The sequence below is a fragment of the Empidonax traillii genome, unplaced genomic scaffold (genome assembly GCF_003031625.1).
Source record: "Empidonax traillii isolate 1590-97213 ecotype Southwest subspecies unplaced genomic scaffold, ASM303162v1 scaffold73:size1297144, whole genome shotgun sequence".
Lineage (NCBI taxonomy): Eukaryota > Metazoa > Chordata > Aves > Passeriformes > Tyrannidae > Empidonax > Empidonax traillii.
Window position 1 is genome coordinate 503838 of NW_020955266.1, and position 23809 is coordinate 527646.

At 40.1% G+C, this 23809-nt stretch overlaps 1 protein-coding gene across 1 annotated transcript in view; it reads left to right on the plus strand.

Moving 5' to 3' along the window:
• The window catches only part of CA10 (carbonic anhydrase 10), a 174388-nt gene that overhangs the window by 51448 nt on the left and 99131 nt on the right, over window positions 1-23809 (plus strand). The window contains exon 3 of the mRNA XM_027880602.1: window positions 18499-18641. Within this exon, the coding sequence (XP_027736403.1) occupies window positions 18499-18641 (143 nt within the window). The remainder of the gene's footprint in view (window positions 1-18498; window positions 18642-23809) is intronic.

Consider the following 23809-nt stretch of genomic DNA (forward strand, 5'->3'; position numbering starts at 1 on the left):
CTTGTTCAGTAGAGCTCCTGAAAGGACACTGGTTTATTTATTTTGTAAAGCCCTGCTTTACAATTTCTTTGTAACCTGAGATTCCCTGCCTGGATTTTTCCTTTCTTTCCCTCATCAACAGAGGTTTTATATCCAGGTTTTTTGAACATTATGACAAGTGGAAGTAGAAATCAGCAACAAAGCAAAATGCGAATGGTCTATTAATGCTGTATTTCATTCTCAAGATGGCATCAGTCAAAAGTCTATGCTTATGCAATCTGTAGAATCTCTTTCTATTGTCAATGAGAAGGATTGAAACATTTCATTGAAACATGTTCTATAAGGGAATAAAGTTTTTACAGTGTCCCACAAACATTTGGCAAAAGCAAAAATACTTCTTTCAAAGGTCAGTACAAGTAGGAATAGATGGGTACCTACATAAGCAACCTGAGCAGATGGTTAGAAGAAAATGAGAGTGGATGGCTGAGAAAAGGTCCCTCTGACATTCACTATTAGAGACAACAGTGGCTGTTAATAAAGCAGAGTTAATTCTATAGCAAGGAGTGAAATATTTAATCAGCAGTACTTCATACATAATTCAATTAACTGCCTTCACTCATCAGTATTAACGAGAGCTGGAGCTTGGATTAATGTGCTTGAGCTCCATAGCAGCACTCCCAGGCTGCTTAAATCCTGCCAAAACTTAATAAAGTGCTGCCAGTCAAATTACAGTATCTGTGCCCAGTGCATCAATGTGCTGATATTACAAATCATCCTCTGCTCACATCATTGTTTGCTAATTCCTTATTTATGCTGATCTCTGCACTAAACAGTTTAATTAGTGCACAATGGTAGAACAAGTTAAATTTCTTATCCCTTTCTTGATGACGTCTTTAGGATCATTCAAGTTGCTGAGCAATAAGTATAAATGGTGCCTCCAAACCCTTAATTTTTTAATACATAGATTGCCACAGCGGGATTTCTATTAGCCTGAAAAAGGAAGAAGCTAAATTAATTTCTCCTTTGGTTCTGAAGAACATTTTTATTGTGGCCTGTGCTGTTCTAGGCATAACACAGAGCTCACCCTCAGTTCCCACGAACAACCCTGATTGTGCCATTCCCTGCTGCTCGTACTCCCTGTGCTTTCTCTCCCTCTCCAGGAAGAGAGAAGGGACAATGAAGGTTTACAAAGTATTTTCCTTTCTGCCACTGAGGGATTGGATTCTCAGAAGCTGATGAGCCCTCCTCAGCAGAAGCTGAGAAAATGCTGCTTTGCCATTATATCACACTCGGTGCTGCCCGTGCCCAGCCTCGTCTAGGAGAGTTCAGAAGAGCTAAGCCCAACCTTCCAGAACTGCTGGAGCGGGAGGGAGGCAGCCTGAAGCTGCTTATTCCACCTTTAACTCCTCTGAAATAAATCTCTGCTGCTCCTCAAAACCCTTGGCCACGTTTCAGCTGGGTGAACTGAGGCCAGACCACGGCATCCAAAAGGAGATTTGAAGAAAGTGCTTTGAAATGCAAGTTCTGGAAGCATTACAAGCTGTCAGAAGAATCATAGTGAGATAAATGACATCACAGAGAAAATGTGGAAGAGCGTGGCTTTTTTATGTGTTTCTTTTTAATCTTAACACAAGAAAAGAAATGAGGGTGTCAGAGAATTACAGGGTTTGTGTACAGCCAAGGGCACGGGAGTTTCAGGAGTCCACAACAGGAGTTTGAGGGAAGTTTTGTTGAAAAGTAATTTGGAATTATAAATCGTATTTTGGGGACAGAAAGGCACATGCAAGTCACACGGGACTGGATTCTACTTGTATAGATTCTACCTTTTAGTTTGTCTTTTTGACATTGTTCCTGTCAGCTGGAATACACGAAATCCAAGGAAATCAAAGGTGTCATCACCACTGAGTTCCTCGATTCACAAGGTGAAACCAGTCGAGGCTAAATTGGAGGTGGCGTCGTTCTGTTGGGAGCTGTAGCACTGTACTTGGCATCGAGTCTCTTGAGGACAAGTGAGGATTATGGAATGCAGCACAATACATAAAAGCTTCATAAAAGCAAGAGACAGCAGCCAGAATTTCTCAGAACAACAGCGAAACTGGGTCAATCAAGAACTACGTAAGGAGGAATGCTATTTATGCTATATGTTCAGCAAGATGAGCCATCAGAGGATTTAGCAATTCATCCAAAAATATTAGAGGTTAAGGACAACTTGGATTGAAGAAAAAGAAAAGAAAGAAAACAGTGGAGAATCAAACCCTCATTTTTTTAATAAATTCAGCACAACTCCATTAATTTAAACAGAGCCTCACCAGTTTGGAGTTAATATCCTTACAGTTAATATTTCTCCTTTATCATGTTTTTAATAGGGGTTTTAGCAACAGTAAACAGAATGCTGCGTTGAAAACAAGGATTTCCTGTCCCAGTATCGTTATCAGAACCTGGGTGACAGATTTTCAAGGGTCCAGCGCTGAAAATGCCTTGCAGATGATAAAAGTTTCTTTTAAAAGAGCAGAAAATGGAAAGAAATTATTTGAATCTGCTGATAAAGTTGAAATGCTACTTTATCCTTTACCTTCTATTTAAAATATAAGAAATAAAGATAATGTAAGGGAAAAGTACACAAAATCTGGTTTAGCCTAACAAAGAGGCACTCAGGTTTTCAACCACTTTCTAAATCAGTTTCTGAAATTCAGGCGCTTTGGTGACATTCAAAATAAAAATTTGACCCCCAAAATCAGCAGACAATACATGATGTGGAAGTTCTAGTGCAAGTACTATTGCAAAATGGAAACAGAAGACTTAGTTATGAATGGACTGCACCAGGATGTTTCTCAGCAGTGGCTCTGTTTGTCAATGAGATAAAAACCTGGCAGCAAATACAGCACTATTGACTCATGAATGATCCAGACAGACTCAGTTTAAAAACAACAGAATAAGAAGCTCATGAAATTCACTGGAGCAAAAGAGAACACGGTACTTGCAGGGAGGGGACCTGTAGAAAACTGTCTCTGTTCCCCATCTGTAGTTCTAATGGCAGAAAATCTGCAGTGTGTCAGGAGTTTTAATAGTTATAATAAAGAAAGAAAAAAAAAAAAAAAGAGGAATAGATCCTCCTGACAGTCTTTTCTGCCTGTGAGTTTAATGCCCTGCACAGGGCAGTGCCACAGGCTCCATGCTGAATGGCACTGTCGGCCACAGCTCCAAAGGCAGCTGTAAATTCACAGATCTCAAGGCGGGAAGATGCTGCCAGATAATGGGTATGGATTTTCTGTACATCATGACTGCGTGTCATCCAGCTACCACCTGTACTGAGCCTAATAATTTGTCTGAATGAAGCAGTACTCCATAAACTTTACTGCTGAGCAAACAGCATGCTCTTGGCAACATCATACTTTGCTCACCCTTTCAGCTCATCAAAAGATGACTCAATTACCATTTAAAAGTTTATACTGCCTATGAAGTCAAGGACTGTGGGATTAGTAGTCAGCTTGGAGGTGTTTTGAAAAGAGTAAATGTATCTTAATGTGAAGAACTGACAGGTTTGCATGTAAGTGTTAAAGGACAAGCTGGAAGCCACTGTTGGTTAATTTTAAGTAGCAGAATGTGTACAGTCAATAATGGGCAGATGAAAATGATGGAGTGTGTCAGCATCTGAGAGGGGAGGATCATCCTGGTAGTAAAGAAAACATTTGAACAAGACTGCCTTGTGTGAGCAGTTGCCCAAATTGAGAGACACACAGATTCAGGGATTGGAAACAGAAGAACTAGAAAGGACAGTTTCTTTTCCTTCTGGAAAAGTCAAGGCAAAGAGCAAAATTGGTAATTAGAAACATACCTGTGAAACTTTGCCTATTTGCTTGCTTAAAAGCCGTGGCCGATATTTGGCTCTAAGGAGCTTTTATCTTATGGCAGAAATTCAGGTAACCTGCCTTAAAGTTATATCTTATTTAATGTTGAGCCTAAGTCCAGACTGTGAGTATCATCCTGTTTAAGGAGTGCAAAGAAGCTTACTTCATTTTAAACCTATTTACTGTGCCCAGTGCCACCTGCTCCCGTACAGTCAGTGGCCAGAACAATCACTGCCAACATCAGGAGCTGTGGAATTTGTTTTCTAATGCAAAATTTAGTAGGATTTCTGTACAGTTTAGAAGTGCTGATTTACAAGAGAAAACAAAAACTAGGAAAAAGAAGAAAGAATTTAAAAACTCTTTGGATAAACTCGAGTTTCAATTTGTTTCATTAAACCTCGTTCATGACGAAATATGAGGGTATGAGTGTGCAGATTGAGAAGCTCAATGTACTTATGAGGTTCCATCTTGAGGGTTTTTTTTTTCTTGTGAGTGGAAGAAAATTCCTTATTAAATGTGAGCCACGGGGCATCCTGTCAGATACTGCTTCACAGAGCTGAGTTAGGAGAGAGGTGAGTGTGTATGAGAGCAGGCAGGACAAGACAAGCAATCTGCACTCATCTGACGTCAAGGTAACGCAGCACAGCTTATCTAATAGATGGTTTGTCACAATCAAATTTTCATGCACCTCGTACTACAAAAAGATATTAAATATTTAGGAGTCAGTTTAAAAATAAACTAAATAAAACTATCCCCTGGATCTCAGATTAAGGGTTTCCCCATTCCAGAGGGACCAACCATGATTTTACCAGGAACTCCTGAGTAGCCAAAAGCAGTAGAGAGGTCATGCCTGTTTGAAAGAGCCACCCCTACCATACACATAAGGAATAATTCCCAGGAGGAAGATTGAATCCATCAGACTGTTCTGGGTTTTTAATTCTGTTAACACCTGCTTTGATTGTGAGCTTAATGCATCTCCAGCCTATGGAGAGCCACGGTTGCCTTGGAGGTGATATGTTTGTTTTGAGTGCAGAAAATGAGGTTCAAGTGCTTAATGAGTTACAGAGTGTTTTCAGGCTTTTAAGGACTCATAAGAAGTGTTACCTCAGGGGGAAAAGAAAAAAAAAAAAAAAAAAAAAAAAAAAGAGAGAGAGAGATCTTAAAGAAGCCTCACTAGGCTGCAAAAACTGTGCTTCCTACTTTTTGAAAGAAATTTCGAGAACTGGAGATTTCCTAATCAGTGGCATCTTTGGAGATACCCAGGCAGGGCTGTGATGAGTGCTGTGGACTGGTACATTAGTCAGTCCATCTGAACTGCTGTATCCAGACAACATTTCATAAGAACTTTTGATTTAAAATGCATCACAAAAATCCTTCCACCAGCAGAAGCAGCTTCAGATGGTATCAGAGAAGAAATTTCCCAGAGGTTACAGTTTATGGAGGGGTTTTTTTCTGTAAATGGGAGTGTATTTTTTGAAGGAAAAGAAACTGAAAATGGGCAAACTCAATTATGTGAACAAAAAAAATATAGGGATTATTCCTCAACCACCTGCAAATATCCCCTCTGTTTGAAAGGTTGTGTCCACTTTGATTTTATATGCTGCATAGCAAAAATAGAACATGCATGAAACATGCCAAAAAGTAGAAGTTAAAGAGGGAAATTCAGACCTTGTAAGAGACATGAAACATAAATTTGAAATTAGATGTGGATAGTTTGTTTAGTATCTTTGGGCAACTGATTTGTGTTCAGAATGTATCTGTGATTCAGGAAAGCACTTGAAGTCAAGCACTAAAATTTTATTTTGTTTCCTTTTGAAGCTGTTAAGATTTTCAACCTTAGGATGTGTTGCTACTGAAATCATCAGACTGAAGTTTCAAAAGAGTGATTATTACTAAAAGCACAATCATAGCAAATCAGTGAGGTAACCAGAACCAGGCATTGTGAAGGCTCTGAAATAACTCGCACGCAAATATAGCAAAAAGCGTTACTGCACATCATAACACTGAGGAGCAAATCGCTGGGCCAAGTCCCAAGAAATGATGTATAGAGACCATTTTCCTATTAAATTGGCCACAGTTAATGCTACAGAAACTAAATTAATACTCCTCTCATACATTAGGTAGCAGGCTGGTTGTAAGTGGTGCGGGAATTGTCATTATATTGCTCTGCTGGTTTCCTCTGGCAGCATAATAGATATATCTGTAACCCCAGCTGACAACAGCAAATAGTGCAGAACAAAGGAAAGGCATCACTACTGATGGAGGTGAAGCTTCCAATGACAATTGCCTGCCTGTGAGACTCAGACTTTGCTCTACTTCTCCGGCACAACAATTAAATTGCCAAGGGAGGTTTGGGCAGTCCAGGGCAGATTAAAGGAAGGCAGAGCAGCCAACACCAGCCATGAGAATGATTTTGTTTTTTTTGCTGAAGGCTTGCAATTCGTGTTCACTTTTTTACTTAGCAAATATTTCTGAAATAAGCACTTTCCATTATCCTTATAATATCTTCAGTCTTTTCTGTTAAAGAAGAAAGGCTCACTGGAGGAAGTTTAGGCACTGCACGTAGCTTATAGTTGCTAAACCACTGGTGCTCTTCTGAGATGAGTGCAAGCCAAGAGGGATTTTATTTCCATGTGTACCGCTCCAGTTCAACAAAATTTCTACAGCTCTTTGAAAAGCAGGGTAGGAACTTCATAAAATACCTTTCTTACAGCTCAGGCTGAAAAGTCATTGTATGCATTGTTGTGAGAGATCAAGGTGGAAAGCTTTTCTTATAAGAAAAATTTCTATTTGTCCCACAGGTCTCAAAAATTCATTCTATTTCCTACCTAGGACAGTGCAGAGACTTGGCTAAATAAACCAGAAAGAAATACAGTTTTGATTGCAAGAAGGATGTTTAGTTTCCTTTGGGTCCTTTCAGGTCATACTGAAAAAAACTTCTTGATAGTAAACACTTACAGCGAATTTGTGTTTAAAAAGGAGCACTTTTGATTTTTTGCTCATGTTAAAGCCAGGCAGGTGCACTGATGGAAGAGACTGACCAGTATGTGGGACCACAACCTTTTGGCAGGTGCAGTTTCTCTGCACTTAATAAACCTGCTGCAGTAGGTTCAATCAACTAACTCAAATTAAAACTGAAAAGAAAACAAGCAAAAAAACCAACCAACCAAACCAAGTGGTTATTTAAGTCAGAAGAATTGCTTTGTTAAAAAATCTAGGTAGGAATGGTTAAGAGGTGGTAGTTCCAAAGCCTAAGGAATTAGTTTGATTAGTCCTATTTCCAGGATTACTCTGCTCATATTTTGATTCCTAAAAGCATTAGCCTGTGACACAGGGGTCGATTGAAATTTATATTTTCAGTGATTATGAAGTTACAGATTTTGCCTCTAGGCAACTTTTATTAAGTGGTGTATTTGATAATCATATTCATAATAAATTTTGGAGTTGATTTAGGAGCTTGGGTCCATAAGAATGTACTTCTAGTCATCTTTGCAGTCTTTTCCATGTGCATAGTCATAAATTTTCTAATCAGTCTGGATGTAATCATTTAACAATTTTCTTCCTAAACCTCTTTTTGCAAGGCAGGTATGATTTTAATCTTCTACTGCTAGAAAGACCATCAAATGCCGTATCCACAGGCTGATATTACTCAGAAAATAAGATGTGTTCGGTTCTGTGTGAAGGTCACGAGTAATAAAGCCTCCAAGGCACTATCTTCTAGTGAATCTCTGCTGCCAGAAAGGCAACATACATTATCTTTTACACATCTCCCTTGGAAGCAATTGATGCTCATTCCTTCTGAGCTGTTACAATCTCTGGCAGAGAGAAATAGGCTGAGTGTTCTAGAGCTATGGGCCTTCTGTTCTCTCCGTGACAACACTGGGAAGTAGATGATGGTCTTTGTGCCTCTAAGATTTTAGCATTCTGCACCCTGTGCATTGCACCTCTCTTACTAGTCCCCCCACTGCATTGTAACATGTGTTGGGTGCTGCTGTGATGCTCTTCAAGGCAGAGCAGTTGCAGCTCAGAAGATGCTCATGCACTGCTGTATTTCTCACACAAATAACATGCTGGCTACTGTCATCCTTCACAAGCTGAAAAAAAGCCACTGTAAACCACAGGAAGGAATTGTCACGTGGTAACTGCCTTACAAACTTCATGCCACCTACCAGCAGTGGTCAGACGAGTAGTGTTTTTTTGTGATGCTCTGTGATTGCCACAGAGCCAGGCACACACCCACAGGTTGGGAAAACAGCTAGGGAGGGGTTCTGCAAAGATCACTGCTGTGCTAAACAGCTTTTCAGTCGTAGTTTGTGGGGCTGCTAGTCGGAAATAATAGAGGGTTCTGCTTGCAGGGGCTGTTTGATCTAACCTTGAACACAGATCTGACGTCCCCAACTCAGTCTCTCCTGTTGGCTTTCTGCACTGAGGCTGTGGCACTGGTGACAGCACAGCAGCACATCCCCAAACTCTGTCTTACATCAAGAGGGAGCATCCACTCCTTGCCTGCAACCTGCATCAATCCTTGCTGATGCACACAGAGCAGATCTGATCTTGTGATTCAGTTCCTAGATTGAGTTGTGTGTTTGCCAGCACTCAGAGGCTTCCAAAGCAATTTGGGGCAGTCGCTCCTTGTGGCTGTCCATGTGTGTGTGTTAACAGGGAGATCAGGCACAATCAGATTAGGAGCAGCAGTAGCAGTATATCAGAGTCACAGCAGAGATGAGAGTGTCACCCTGCAGCTCACAGGAGGTGGCTCCCTGAGCCTCCATCACTGGACTGTCCACGCTGTGCTGGCACTCTGGCTCACACCAACAGCCTCCTTGGGCTGTGCTCAAATAATCCCCCTGAGCAGCCTGTCCTGGGGGCTGCTCTCTGACCTCATGCTCACTCCTGTAGCTGCTGGGCCCCTGCCAGCAGCTGGGAAGCTGCTGTGATGCACAGCCCTGCTTTAGTGCACAGCCCCCTGATTGTGCAGACCCTTTAAGAGCACCTCATCTGCCCTCTCCTGCTTAATTTTTGGTGAAATAACTATGGCAATATCTTGACAGGGTTTGACTCAGCACTTCCTATTCAATAAGACATTGCAGCACTTGAGAAAGCCTTTTTTGAAACAAATTGAAGCACTAAAACAAATATCATCGACATCCTTGTCTTCCAGACTCTTAGCACTAAAGATCTAGTCCCTGTAATGTAACTAAATAAGGTAGATAGAGATATATACACTTCTACTTATTTTTTGCAGAGTTGGTTTAAAATTTGGACAGCAAAGCAGTATGAGAGTAAAGATCAAAATCTGTGTTCTATGTTAAGTTCAGCATAAATTTCAGCTCTGCAGTCTGAATCTGTGGCTGCTGAAATTTTCAGGCTATCTTCATTTTTCCCAAAGTGTGTGGAATGGCAGTGGGTCAGTGTGCACCTGCCTCACCTCCCACTGCCCTCCCTGCACTGCTTTGTCCATATCTCCTCCCTTTCTCCACTCCCAAACAATCTAGAGTATTTATTTTTCGGGAGTTGGTTTGTTTACAGACAAAACCAGCTTGAGAACCTTCCCAGTCACTGTCTGATGGGAGTGCTGCGGAACATTCCTCTGCATCTGACTGCAAAACTTCGAGGTAAATGAAAAAAACACGAGTATCATTAAATACACATTTAGGTGAGTATTTAAGAACCTTCACAGCCTTGTGAAAACCAATATATTTGCAAAATGTTTCCCCACTGACAGCAGAACTCAGCAGTTTCGTTTGCTGTATCTCTGTCCAAAAGCAGCCTCAGCAAGATCAGCAAGGTTGTTTGGAAGCTCAGAATTCACAGCACCATTCAAAACTGAGTGCATTAATGGACCAAAAGGTTTGAAATATGACCTTGTCACCAAAAAACCTGCAGTGTGTTTGAGCAGCACATACTACAGTCCAGTGGTTGAGGAGCTCCTAACGATAGCGAGTTCATATAGAATTAAACACAGAAAACTTGTTTAAATAACAGCTAAGCAAAAGTGTGAGTAAGCATGTAGTATTTACCTTGCATTTGTTACAAAAGCCAAGAGGGCCATATGGACAGACCAACTTCAACAGCTCTAACAATCAGAAGATTCAAGAGGGAGTATTTGTATAAGACGAGATGCCTACCCAGTTATATTTTACATGTTACATTTTATCCATTTGGTGAAGATAAATAATTTCAGTTGTTCTCTGGTTTGTGGGGAATTTACAGATACTTTTCACTAGTGCAGTTTCTTTCCTCTTTAAGAAGTTATTCAGTATTTATGTTGTTTATACAGGATTTTTCTGGACTAGACATCACACTTATAGACTTTTCAGGTTATGTAAGTGTCCCAGTTTTTAAGAAAAAGTGCATCCTTTCCTCTCTTCCCTTAAACTCATCATACCGGTGACCACCTGTCAGCTGATTAACAATACAGCATTTTCTTGGGTAGGAACTGCAGTTCCTATGCAGTGTATCTGCCCTGTGTGTGCACACAGGATACAGAAACCAGAAAATGTGGCATGAAACAAAAAAATACCCTTGCACTCAGCTATCCCTTTACATCCCAGACAGGAATTCCTGTGTGAGGCGTTTCTCAGATGTTGTACAGACCCATCAGATGCAAACACTCATTCAGGAGGAAGGCAAAAGACAGCAAGTGAGACTTCTAGAGAAGATCCTTAGTTATTGGTATCACACCCAAACAGGTTCATCCTGAGTGAGAGGGACCACAAGGCCCTTCCTGCTGCTGCCTGTTCCGTGCACAGGGTACCAGAAACACCCCAGGAGTATTTCCAATAAATCACCTGGTACAGGAGATCTAAATTGTCCCTAAGCATGCAAGTCTTCCTAGGTAAGGATTAAGCTGGTTTCTGTGCTCAGCAGCCCATCTGCAAGGCTGGATGCCACATGCCATGTGTACAACACTTTGTCAGGGAGGCAGGGACCAGATTATTCCCTAACAGAAATATCAGACCTTCAGAGTCCTCACCACGCAGAGGAAAACCAGTAGATCACCAGTGAAAGATCAGTCACTGGACAGCAATTAGCTGAACAGTTTGATGTAGCAGCTGAGGAGAGGCTGTGGTTTCCTGCCATTCCAGAGTATTTTGTAGTAATGGCTCTGTTTGGAGTTGTGGCTTGGCAGCACCATCTTGGACTTCTAAGAGACCAGTATTGCCCAGACAACATTTTTTCCCCAGCCTGTGAGTAAGTGCATCAAGTCAGCTGTCCTCAGGACTCCTGGCCTTTCCAAAATAATCAAAGTTACAGAGTTTTGGTAATCTCACTGTGGAAACAGCATCCCCAGGCAGAGCCAGAGCCCTGTGGGATGGGGTCAGAGGAACCTGATTACTCTAGAAAACACCAGAGCACAGAACATCGCTGTTCCTGTCATGAACTGTCATTACAGATACAAACTGCAGCACTCACTGGTGAACTCTGTGCTTGCTCCTCACTTGTCTTTGCAAGTCAGCAGAGTCAGGGCATTTCTGCATTCCTTGCTGTCACTACCTGTAAGAGTCTTGTGGGAAACCAAAATACTGCAGAGCTACAAGTAATTCTCAAGAGGCTGCCATCCCACACAAATGTTTTGGAGAGTAGGACTGGTTAACCCCTACTAAATGCTCCTTACACCTACCCCTCCAAACTGAATCCCTTAATACCCTGCATTTTCAGAGTAGGATGCTCATTATACTCATCCTAACAAAGGAAGCACCAACAGATGCAGACATACACTGAATTTGGCAATAAATAGTTAAATTCCTACTCATTACCTGAGAGTTATGTTTGTTTTGGTAACAGGATGCTGTGAAGCACTGGGATACCCAGAAAGAGCACTTTTGATAGAATAAATACGCTGTCTTTTGTTATTTTTTATGTTCCCCCTTTCGTTTATATTTTCCAGCAGAAGGATCGATAGTATCCCAGAGACATTAAAATAAAGCTGAATCTACAGAACAGAGCTCAAGGTATCTGCTGGATAAGCAGTCTTTCCCCTTTCCTTAAAACAATAAGTTCCAAATTACTTTTCTTTGAAGAACTTTCTCCTCTGTTCCAATTTCATCTAGGTAAAGAGCTTTCTTCACCTTTCTTTTGGATCTTCTTTCAAATCTTACATCTCACTTCCCCTGCCTCAGAACAGTCATTCATTTTAATAGCAGCAGCCATAGTGCCCAGTTTTACAGCACAAAGAGAAGAACCAAAGATGAAAAGGCATGAGGAGGAAAGATTAGAGACCATATGATAGCCCAAAATCTGGGCTTCCTGCATTTCAATCCAAAGCCCTGTTTAAAGTCCAGAATGACCATCACAGCTTTTTTTTTTGCATTTCATCTTTTTCCCTTTCAACCAATCCAGGCCAAACTCTCCCTCTTTTCCACCCCCCAAATTACAGTGAGTGTCAGGCAGATGTGCTCAGTTGTGATGGCCAACTTGTTCTTTGCCTGCTTCAAGGGGAATCTCTTGAGACCTGGCGGTGATTGATGACTGAGGGACTGACCAGACCTGATCAGAACCTGCCAGCTGAGTGGCAGGTTATTGATGCAGCTCCTTTCTCATAACACATCCCAGGCAGTGGGATGTTTAGGGAGCCCAATGTCCCCCAGTGGCAGGAGGTCCAGTCCATGTGTCCCCTCTGTGCCATGTGCTGAGAAAAGAGGGAAAGACTGTCTCCTTCCTCCCCTCCCCTCTTTTATTATTAACTCTTTGCCAACAAGGATTTACTTTATCCAGGGTTGACACTTCAATGAGCCATTCGTGCCAACTCCACTAAACCAAACTGTCCTTTAATCTGTTTTCATTTCCACTTCCTGCCATAGTTGTGCTAAACCTTTCAGCAGCAGGAACTTCACTCACATTACATGAAAAGACCATTTTCCCCAAGACTGCAATATCCTTTTGACTGGAATGAAAGAGAAGCACATTATATTTTCACAATAGTAGTAGCCATGGCCCTAGAAGGCTTTTACTTGTTGCTTAGTTTTGGATCTTCCTACCCTTACCATATGAATAATGCAAAAAGAAAAGACAATAGGAAAAGCATCTGTAAGTGCCTTTATAAGCAGCTGACCTATATTTTTCAGGAGCACTAAAAAGTAGCATTTGATTGTATAGTTTTAATATGTGTGTTGACTCACCACAGTGTGGCAGAGAACAGTGTAATTACATACTGTTGTATAACTACTCTTTACCCCAAAATTAACGTAATTTATAGAAGTGAATTAGTCTGGTTTAATCACTGTAATGAAAGAAGTGGAACTGTGTTCTACACTGGTATCCCAAATGTGTAGATAAAAATAAGTAAAAGCTTTGCAAGGCTAGAGGTCACTAATTGTGATTGCTAAATACTTTTTTCCAGGTAATACTCCCGATTTAAGAAAATGTTTAATTAGGCAGAAATAAGCGGCTATAATTTAAAAGGTAAACTGAAGAGGGCATTGCAGGATGTGACTATTAAAGGCATAGCAGGAAATTACCACTTTTTAAAAGAAAATATATTTCCAGAACCTTACATCCTAATTTCCCCTTCTCAGTTTTCTGTTCTCTCGTTTAACCAGTGCAGTTGTTGAACTTTTCTTGTCATTGAGAATCCTTCACAGAGAGGGAAGATGACATTTGAACAGACCAGGATGGAATTAGGAGTATGGAATTACCAGTATGTAGTATGATGCTGTTAGAGTTCTTCACAATTTCATTTTTTTTACACGTTTCAAGATTTATTGATGGAAATTTTTTACTATCTCTTGAATAATGGCAATGCTGTCTTACTCTTGAAGATATATTTCATCTATCAACTCTTTGCTTCTCAAAAAGAACTCAGAATACTTCCAGTTCTCAAATTTGAAACCATTGTGATACTGTCTAATATTACTGCAGTGTGGAGGTTTCTGTGACCAATTACTGAGATGAATGCCATTCTATCCTCTGCCATTTCTTTGGTGTCCCTGATTTATCTCTCAAAGCCTTTATGGCTCTACGTTTGGCTTTTATGTAGAAGCAGAGCAGGTCATGTGGTTATCCAGAGGCATTAGTATGATAATTTTCTTCAAGTCGAGTAGGTGGAAATAATTAATGGACTGCTTTATTGATGTACATAGATAGCTGATTCTCTCTGTGGTTTCAATTCCCAGCTTCAATAAAGTAGCTGGAGATTTTATCTGAGGGACCAGTAATTACACAGGGCAAGAATAATCGCTGCACAAACACAATCTGATTGTGTTTTATGCCATTGCCAGGCCAATGGTAAAGCTTAAAAACATAAACAAAGACCTGCTGCATGAATAAGTTGATGCCTTTCATTTAAACTCAAACTCTGGGGTAACTGGAAAAAAGAAAAAATCAGAAAAATCTGTGCTCTTGAAAGTTGAGCAAACTTCAAAGAGGAAGTTACAGACTTTCTGCAGCACAACACAGAAATAACTTCACTGCCTTGGCTAGACTCCATCTCATGCCATTGACAGTGACCAGTAGCAGATAGCTTGGACTAAATAAGCATCTACAAAAATAAACACCATAAGAAGAGGATCACATTTGCTGGTTTTTGTCTCTCCTAGACTGATGCAGATTTTTAGTGAGGGCTTTGGTAATTGAAGTTACTGTGGTTTTCATCCTAAAGTTCTGACCAACACAAATGAATTTGTTAATTAGGAATCATTAAGGTTGGAAAAGAACTCTAAGAACATAGAGTCCAACCATTAACTCAACTCCAGGTCCACCAGTAAATCATGTCCCTGAGCATCCCATCTGCACATCTTTGACACAAAAACGTGTTGCTTCTGTAGTTACTCCTAAATCAGAGTCCTTGCATTGCTCAGACTGAATCAGTTAACACTGGTTACCTGTCCACAGCCCTTTCACAACCTTGATCTTTGAGTCCAGCATCATTTTTTATGCCCAAGATTAAGCAATTAAGATGCCATACCCAGCACACACCTACATTCCCATCCTGGGAGAACTGCTGCCTCCTCTCCCAGCACAGATGCAGCCTGTTCCCATCAGCACACACTGCAGGGAATACCATTATGCTTATCTGCAAGTTTGCTGTACCTGCAGAAGGGCATCCTTATGGGGCACTCATTGCTTTTCCCTGGAGAGGGGAGGCTCATATTTATTTAGGCAAATCCTTGGTACTCATCACCAGGAGAATAGCATTCAATCCTTGCTTTATTGTCCTCGCTGCTATTATTTCACAGTTGTTATGCATAGGTTTGGTAAAAGCCATCAGAATCCCTCATTCTATTGTGTCATGTTGATACTGGAGCATCTTCATATATCTCAATATAAATTGTTCCCAGTAAATTGAAAAGAGAGCAGGTGCAGTAAGATACAGACTGAATAAAGATGTCAGAGATTTCTGCACAGGTATAAAATATAAGCAATCCCTCTCACCATATAACACGCACAAAAGTCTGTTGTCCACAGTGCACCAACATACAGAGGAAATAAACTCTGAATTCCCTTTTCTGCTGTGAGAAGGTTGAAGGCATTGATCAGACAGAACCTTATCACCTTATGTCTATGTAAGATGTTTGCAAAAGCTCAGCTCTCAAGTGGGGAAAGTTTAGGGGGATTTATGGAGGAAGGCAGAGATGACACCATCACTATATATAGACTTTCGGTACAATAACCAGTAGCTGGAGCACCTCGTTAAATGAGATTTTGAGCTGGTATGTGGGCTGCATGCAAACCAGCATGTCAGAGGAGCTCCTGTACAGCACAGGAGCCAGGCTGCTGTCTGAAATGCTTCAGAGAAGCAGCACATTCGATTCATATTCCATTCATGATTAGATTTCTATGGAAATACAACATAATTGTGGGGAAGGAGATACTGTTTCATTAATGATTTAATCCCTAGTAGAACCTTATCTGCTAGTTAGGATAGAATAAAAAATAATTAATATTTTTATATGTTTTCCTAGACTCATGGACTGATTTCTTTAGACTAAACAGTTAATTCAGTACTTGAGCTTAATACAAACCTTGGTTTCCTACATGAACCTCCTTAGATTTTTCTATTACAGTTCTTAATACTTTCAGATTGCTTTTGAGCATCTAAGCAGCAGCACTAATTACTTTAATTAAATGTAATCAGACATTAATATCGCTTAATATCCCCATCCACTAGTTAACTTAGGTGTGCAGTCTTAGGCCAGTCATCCTTAATTAACCTTGGGTTGAAGCACAAGCAAAGTCATTCTGCTCACTGGGGTAAGTTTACCATGGCTGCACTTTTTGTGCACACAAACAAAAGAAAAAAAAAAACAGCAACAGGCACATGTTGGAGAGGTTGGGAAGCACGAGTGTCCAAGGCATTTTTGGAAAGGAAGCAAAGATTGTGGTGCAGACTTACCGGTCTGGTGACAACCCTGCCCTTTGCTCGGCGTCCTCGAGTTCCTGGGGGCAGGCTGGTGTGGCAGGCACAGCACAGAGGGCAAGTTCCCTGTCAAAACCAGAAATAACATTATAAAACATCCCCTCATAGCAGATATTTTCCAGTGAGGCTTTTCTGGGTCAACCCCGGTTGCATCATAAATTGTTTAACTACTATCAACTTGAAGGTAATGGACTGGCCCGTTTGGTTTGCCATTTTATTGCACTTACCAGGTCTGGTTTGTTTATTTATTTTTTAAAAGTTTGCTAAAAACTTGTTTCTTACCAATACCGATGGTATTTCTGACCAGATTATTTTTTTTTTTTTTTAGTAATACCATAAACCATTGAAGCAACAGACTTCCCTTTTAATGTTTTCCCTCTTGATCCCACAGCCCTACAGTTTCATCATTAATTCATTTTTTTAAATAACAACACAGATAATACCACAGGGGAGTTTATCAAGGGAAACCAGGCTCTCTCAATTAACCTAAACTTTTATTTTAGGTCTCTGTATAAAGAGGGATTTTCTCTCTGACAAAAGCAGAAGCGAGCCCCTATGGTATTTCCCTTCAAAAAAAAACACACAAAAATAAACCACCACAAATAATTAAGTGTGTGCTGATTTGGTTTTAATTGCACTACATGTATTTTATTCATTTCAAAGCATTAGCCCTGTCATTTGGTATACTCTGTGAACTTCCACAGTCGTGTAAGTCAGCACTGGAACTGGGACTTGACCAGGAGGGTAAACAGAGGAGCCAGATAAATTTTTAAGACCATTCACTGCCAATTCACTTTTCTGGTCACAGAAAGCTTCACTTATTTTAGAGGCCTTCCACCTGACCTTCTTTGGGATGGTTTCACACGGAGTTTATTATTGAAATAAAAAAATTACTGACATAATTTGATGTGGGCATCTGCAAGTCTGGGCATTTCAGGGTGCTGTTCCCTGATCATTGCTTTCCCATGGCTGTAGAGCATTACAGCACCCATCCCTCCGTGGAGATTTCATGCAGTACATCCTAAGACATTCTGATTTGAGTGTCTGTTTCAGGTGTTAAGAAAAGGTATGTCACCAACGAATTTAAGGTTTTAGCAGCACGCAGTCACTTCCAATTTGTATGCAAGGAAACCTTAAACTTGGCTGGCTGCACCATTTCGGTGTTGACTAATTGAGTTCACCTGCATGTGGAGCACCTGTAGCTGCACGGACAGACTGGCACAAAGAAAGACAAAGTTTCAGCTGAAAATTGAGGTTTTGGGTGTTTTGTACTAAAAGTAACATCTGGGGACAATAGCACATGAACTACTGGAGTAAGCAAATACTGAACAGCTGCAAAACACTTTCCATCACTCCTGCATAGACACTCACGCTGAAGTTGTGCTGTGCAAGCAACAGCCAAAGAACCTCCCAGAAAATTTATCTAGTTTTGTAGAAGAGTTACACAAAGCTACAGATTAACCCAACTAAAGTTTTACACCTACATACACTCAAACTTAGAGGGCAGAAAAGAACTGAGGTCTATGAAACACATTAGGAAAACACTCACTCGGATCACCCGTTTTCCTGAGGCCACAATACTTTGAAGATATTTTCCACGTGAGGTTCAAATCCAGCCAAAACTCCACGTGAATCCCACTGGAGTACCCAAAAACTGCGAGCAGGAGCAATCAGTCTCACTGCAAAGCCCTGAACACAATTGACTACAGCAACCAAAAAGCCTTTTATAGCCCACTGATGGGTTGTTTGCAGCTCCACCCACCGGGAAAAGCACCTGTGCTCCTGCCCAGGGCCCCACCAGTCCACAGTCGGGGATCCCTATATGGTCCAAGCCTGTTCTGTTCTCTGGGATTACTGTGTGTGATTTGACAACATTTCTGTGGTTTGTAATTAATTTTTCCTAACGTGAAGGCTTTTTAAAAAGCTGAGTAGAATGGGACAGTTTCAGTCCAAGGACACGATGAATATATGCAAAGTTAGAATAAGGACTAGTGAGTCACATTCCTATTGCTCAGTAAATATTCTATAGTACCAAAGGAGCTGTTTGTTATTGAATCTGAGATTACTTCAAAAAAAGGAAAAAAACACAAACAACTCATGCATCTTTCCTAATAAAAAACTATATGAAACAACATATTTTAGCCTTTATGTATGAAGTTTTGAATTCAAGTGCTCGATGAGTTTGCCTATTTTCGGTTTCACCGTGTGTGTGCAGACAGTCTGACAGTTTAATTACCTGGCCATCTGCCCTGAAGATGTTGCTCCAGCCTTTCCAAACTTTCCTTAAACTTGCACTTTTCTTCTGTTTTGCAGTGCCCTCCTTTTGGGGTTTGGTGAACTCAGCTTGGAATCTTTGCTCTGTTGGGAAAAGACAGTCACCTGTCAATATTGAAACCAGCCATATGATTTTTGATCCCTTCCTAACTCCACTTCGCCTAAACACAGGGGGAAGAAAGGTAGGTGTTCATGTTCTGGTAGACAAAATAAAGGAAGATAGTAGACTTAAAAAACGTCTCCTATATTTTATATTTCTAAAGCATTTACTTTCATCTGTCAGCTTCAAGAGAGAATAACAATGTAGTGCGTTTTAAGGACACTCCTCAAATAACTAAATTATCAATTCTGTTTATCCAACTGAAGGGTTGATACTTCAATTCTGAAATTATTTTATAAATAAAACATCTTGAACCTGTTAGTGGTCTTGGAAATACTCATTAGTTTCTAATGTTTTTGCATTGCTTCCCTTATTGTGGGGGGTGCTTAAAAGGGTATTTTAAAGTTGTTATTGCTTATTCCATGCAGGCAGTTGTCTCTTATTCAATCTGTAGCACAGAACAATGCAGATGAAAAGGCTCTGTAACTTACAATATCAGAGCAAGCAGAGACTCTAACAAAAGGTTATTCGAAAATGATTTATCTGCCTTCGCTTGTTGTCATGACAAATGAGATATCTGCTGGAAACAGCAGAGATTTTAGGAATTTGCTCTGTACATCCCATGGAGGTTCTGGTGGTACATGTGCAAATACATCAGAATTGATGTAAAGCTTTATCACAGAAATGATGAAAAGGTGCTATTGTTATTACTGAAGGACAGTAATGCTTCCAACTATGGCCCAGATTTCAGGGTAATATATACATTTTGCTTTATAAACAGAAATATGTTGAGGTTTTTAATTTTGATATAAAAAAAAAAGGAGTTTTATTGACTCTGCTGTTTGTGTAAAGGCTTGCATATTTCCCATTAGTTATAAGTTACAGAATGACAAAAAGAGAAAGTCAAGGACATGGAAGCTGTCAGTGAGTCGAACCCCGGAGATTCAGAATATTCGATGTCCTTAGCAATTCTAAGAATTCAGCTGGGTTTTTGTACTGGCTCAGAGTGAGGCAAATGTCTGATTATTGATAAAATTTCGGAGGCACTGACAAGCTGGGAGATGCTACATCGGTAATGAGGTGTTCTTACCATGCTCACAAATATTATCCTGCAGTGATGCCCTTCTACCATGTCACAGGAACAGGATTTATGCTGGTTGTGGTTTGTCTTAGAGAGGTTTCTAAAACATTTGAATCCAAATTCTCCTTTGAGGAAAAGGCTGCAATTTCCATGCCTTACTGAAAATTCTTTGCTCGTGGTTAAGGCTTCAGTGAGGGTTTGATTTGGCAGGTAGTATATTTGTGTTCACTTCTTGGGGAATGTTTTTTGTGTGTTAAAAATAGAGGTGTGTTTCAGATGGGCTGAAGCACTTCAGCTTTCAGCGCTCTCTGAACCAATTGCTGCAGCAGCCAAGGAATTTCTTAGGCAAGACTTAACTGTGATTATGCTGTACATGAAAGGATTTTATGGAACTGATCCTAAGAAAAATGGTGAATAAATAAAAAAGGGATTTGATGTGGTTTCAAATCAGAGTTATAATAAGCTAGCTTACATGCACAGTGAACAAGAGAGACAGCTAGATGCACACAGTCAAAATTATAAACCTCTTTTGGAAGGGGTGCTGGGAGGAGAGTCAAGCTGTAAGGGAGAGTTAGATGGAAGGAAATGTTCAGTGCAGTTGTTCTTGGAACAGTAACTTCAAATTTTTAACAGATTTTTTTTAATATGAAATTAGAAATCAGCTTTATCTGAGTTTGAAAAATATTTACTTAGTTTTGAAAACAGCATTTCTACTTTGTGTGCTTCACTTTTGAAATTAACTTAAGAAGGAGCAGAAGTGGTTCACCCACAGGAACAGAATCCAAGACCAATCTATAGAAATTCAAATAGTACCTGGGTGATGTGATCACAGACGTAATAATTCCTCTTACCTCTTTCATTCCCTACCACTGATTTCCCTTGGCTTTGTTTTTGGGCAGTGAAGAGCATTGCTTAAGTAAAGTTCTGTGAACCAGTTACCTTTTTAGTAATTTCTATAAACCAGTTACCTGTTTAATTCTCACTTTCCACCTTGGCAGACCAAAAATGTTCCAAGCCGTTCCATTACAAAATTTCTGCCTAAAGTTTCCACTTTATACCTTTCTAGTCTGTTCCTTTGGACAGTTTATTTTATTTCAGTGTTAGTAATGGAAGCCTTATAATAAACCAGATTGAGACTTCCCTACAATTTTTTAGACCCCTTGGAAATATGATAATATTTTTCTTTTTCCTAAAGCAAAGGAATGGTCTGACAGGAGAATTTGAAGAACATCACTGTTTTCTTACCCCACAGCCTACAAGGGGAAAAAGGCACAGTCTGTGGCCTGTTACACATCAGGTGTCTTCATAGTTACTTCTGCTCTGAGGCTTAGAAGAAAATTTACCCCATTCCATTCAGGAGCAAAAGGGATGGCAATGCAATTTGCCAAGTGTTTATTTCACTTTGATCCAATTTTTAGCAGTAAAGTTTCAGTGAGCAGTCATATATTGCTTTACATGCTGTCCAACAACTGCAGGGCAGTATCAGGTCACACGATTTACAACTCAAGCACCATCAGATGTTATTCTGAATTATGCTGTGTTATTTTGTGTGTGTGATTCTCCATTTCCTGAGAAGGTGGCTCTTCAGGTCCTGAAGGCTGAGCATCATTGATAGAGATAATTGGATTTCAAGATCCAGAATCTCAGCACAAGATACTTAATGAGTTTACATGCAGATAAATTCCCCAGAAGAAATGGTGCTTTTGAGGAAACTCCCCAGGTTTCAGTTCTCTCTCAGGCCCAGCTTTGTCTCTTGATTATCCATTTTAGTGAATTTAGCATGCAGCCCCTTTCAGATAAACAGCCCTTTTTAATAAACAATGCAAACCCTTATTAATTTGCAAATCACACTCCTTCACTCTGTCACAAACAATAACATCGTTTTACTTTCTCTGCCTTTTTGCTCTGGATTCACATAAGGACCAAAGCAATCAGCAACAGCACAACAGAATAACTTCCAGTGTGGTGTCTGGTGGCATTTAGGCAGAAAGCACTGTGGGTTTCAGTCTCCAGGGATTTCCAACCTGTCATGGATGATTGTGGTGGATGAACAAACCCTTTCACTTCCCACTGAGTGAATCCTCTGCTGGGATTCCTTCTTCCATTCACCAGTGCAAGAACTCTGCCTTTGGTCCCCCAAAATTTGTCCATTTGCCTTTGATCTCCTGGTTCTCCATGGACTTAATTTCAAAGCCCTATTTCCATGATTGTTTGAAACTAAACTGCAGTTCCCAGCCATACTATTTTTTTTTTCTTCCTAAAAACGGCTTTTGCTTTAGACACTAAGTGCATCCCTACCAATTAATTAAACCTTGTCACATCAGGGACACTGTGTCTTACTAATCATTTTAGGTCACACTCAAGGACTTAAATTGTGGCCTAAAGCAGGTAAAACTCACTTAAAATCACTTTATTTTTCAGACAAGGAAGGCCATTGTACCTGATGTTGACCTCTGGGGAAATAAATAAATCGATATCTGCTGGCCAAGGACTGTTACAGACATTCTATAGCTCACTGTGCATAAATGGAAGCTACTCAGCAAGATCCATACATCTGCCTGCTCACATGGAACATTAATGAATGCAATCACGTATTATTTAAATTAATATCTTTATAAATAATTGGTTCATTCTGTGCATCACAAGATAATGGCAACATTTAGCAGCTTCTAAACTAAAACAGGGTAGGGGAAAAGAGATTTATGAATTGAAATCAGTTAAATGGTTTCTCTGCCAGCTAGCTCTGATTCCATGCTGTTCAATCAATTCAGAGTATTACTAGCATTTTTCTCAAGAGTGCAATATATGACAACTGCCAAGCTTTGCTTTGGTGATTACTAAAAGGACAGATACTGGTGTGAACCATATTTCAGCACTGCAGGAATATAAAAAATGAATGGTTAGAAATGGTCCAGGAGGAATGGATAGCAATAAGACATCAATGTCATCTGTAAACTGACTTGTGATAAATTTTTAGAGGGCTTAATAATGTGATTTTTGATTTAGAGTGGCTTTAGAAAGTCAAAAGTCTTATGCAAATATCAAAAACTTTAGTGCATAAAAAATTAAATGCATTGCTGCTTAAGTGATTGTTTCTAATGCTTCTACAGTATTTCATGTTCTCAGATTTGTTAGTAAGTAAACATGAAATGAAAGCAGCAGGTAAAGTACCTTGTTTATTCACCCTCATCATTGACTTTAGAACAGGAAAGCAATGTTAAGTATCGTTTCACAAGTACGTGCAAACTTTGCTGTTAGTAGACCATATACAGAGAAAAACATATGTTCAGGGTCTAGATCATACTCTGTGTTAGGACTTCTCTTTCTCTGTCACTTCAGTTGTCCTTGAGACTTCATCAGTTTGGAACATGTGAGGACTCAGATGTGCATCTTGGTGTGCTCCTAATTTCTGGTTATCTGTGATAACAGAGCAACACTGAAATCATAAAGGAGCCCTGAATGGGCACAAGAATGCACTTCTACAGCTTCTTCATAGCAGAAAGGCTTTACTGCTCCAGTATAACTACTCTGGTTGACATTTAATCATGTCTAGTGTCATAGAACAAGCTCACTTGTCTGTCATGAGAAACTTCCTGGGAGATCCTGGCCTTGGCAAGAAGTGATTCAGCAGGGCTGACTCCACTGGTTTGGAGCTCTCAATTTGGCAGCAGTACCTTTCAAATTATGTGCTAAACCATCACCAGCTGCAGTTTTGTGGTAATTCAAAGCAGCCCGTGGTGTCCTTGCAAAGGTGGGTTTGCTAACCCTGGAATTGCAATGGATGACATCTAAAACACCAAGGGGATCTGTTGTTGTGGGCACTGGGCAGTCAGTCCATTAGAAAGAAGGGTAAAGCCTCTGAGGTATTATTGAAGCTGTGATAACTGATACCACCAAAGGTCTTGTCCATTCTTTGTCCCTCCTCGTGTTTATTTCAACAAGTTGCTTTCCAGTTTTCAGTTCCTAAAGATGAGACTTCAAAAAAAAAAAAAAAAAAAAAAGACTGGAGCAGCAGCTGGCCTCCAACTACTAACAGTTGAGTTAATATTGTTCTTAATGCCCCTTTTCTATCTTCTAATAGACGTTGTGCATTGCTTTGATAGTATCTTATTTGGATTTATTTCATCCTGAACTTAGGTCTATTTATAAACCTAGGTATTTATTTCAAG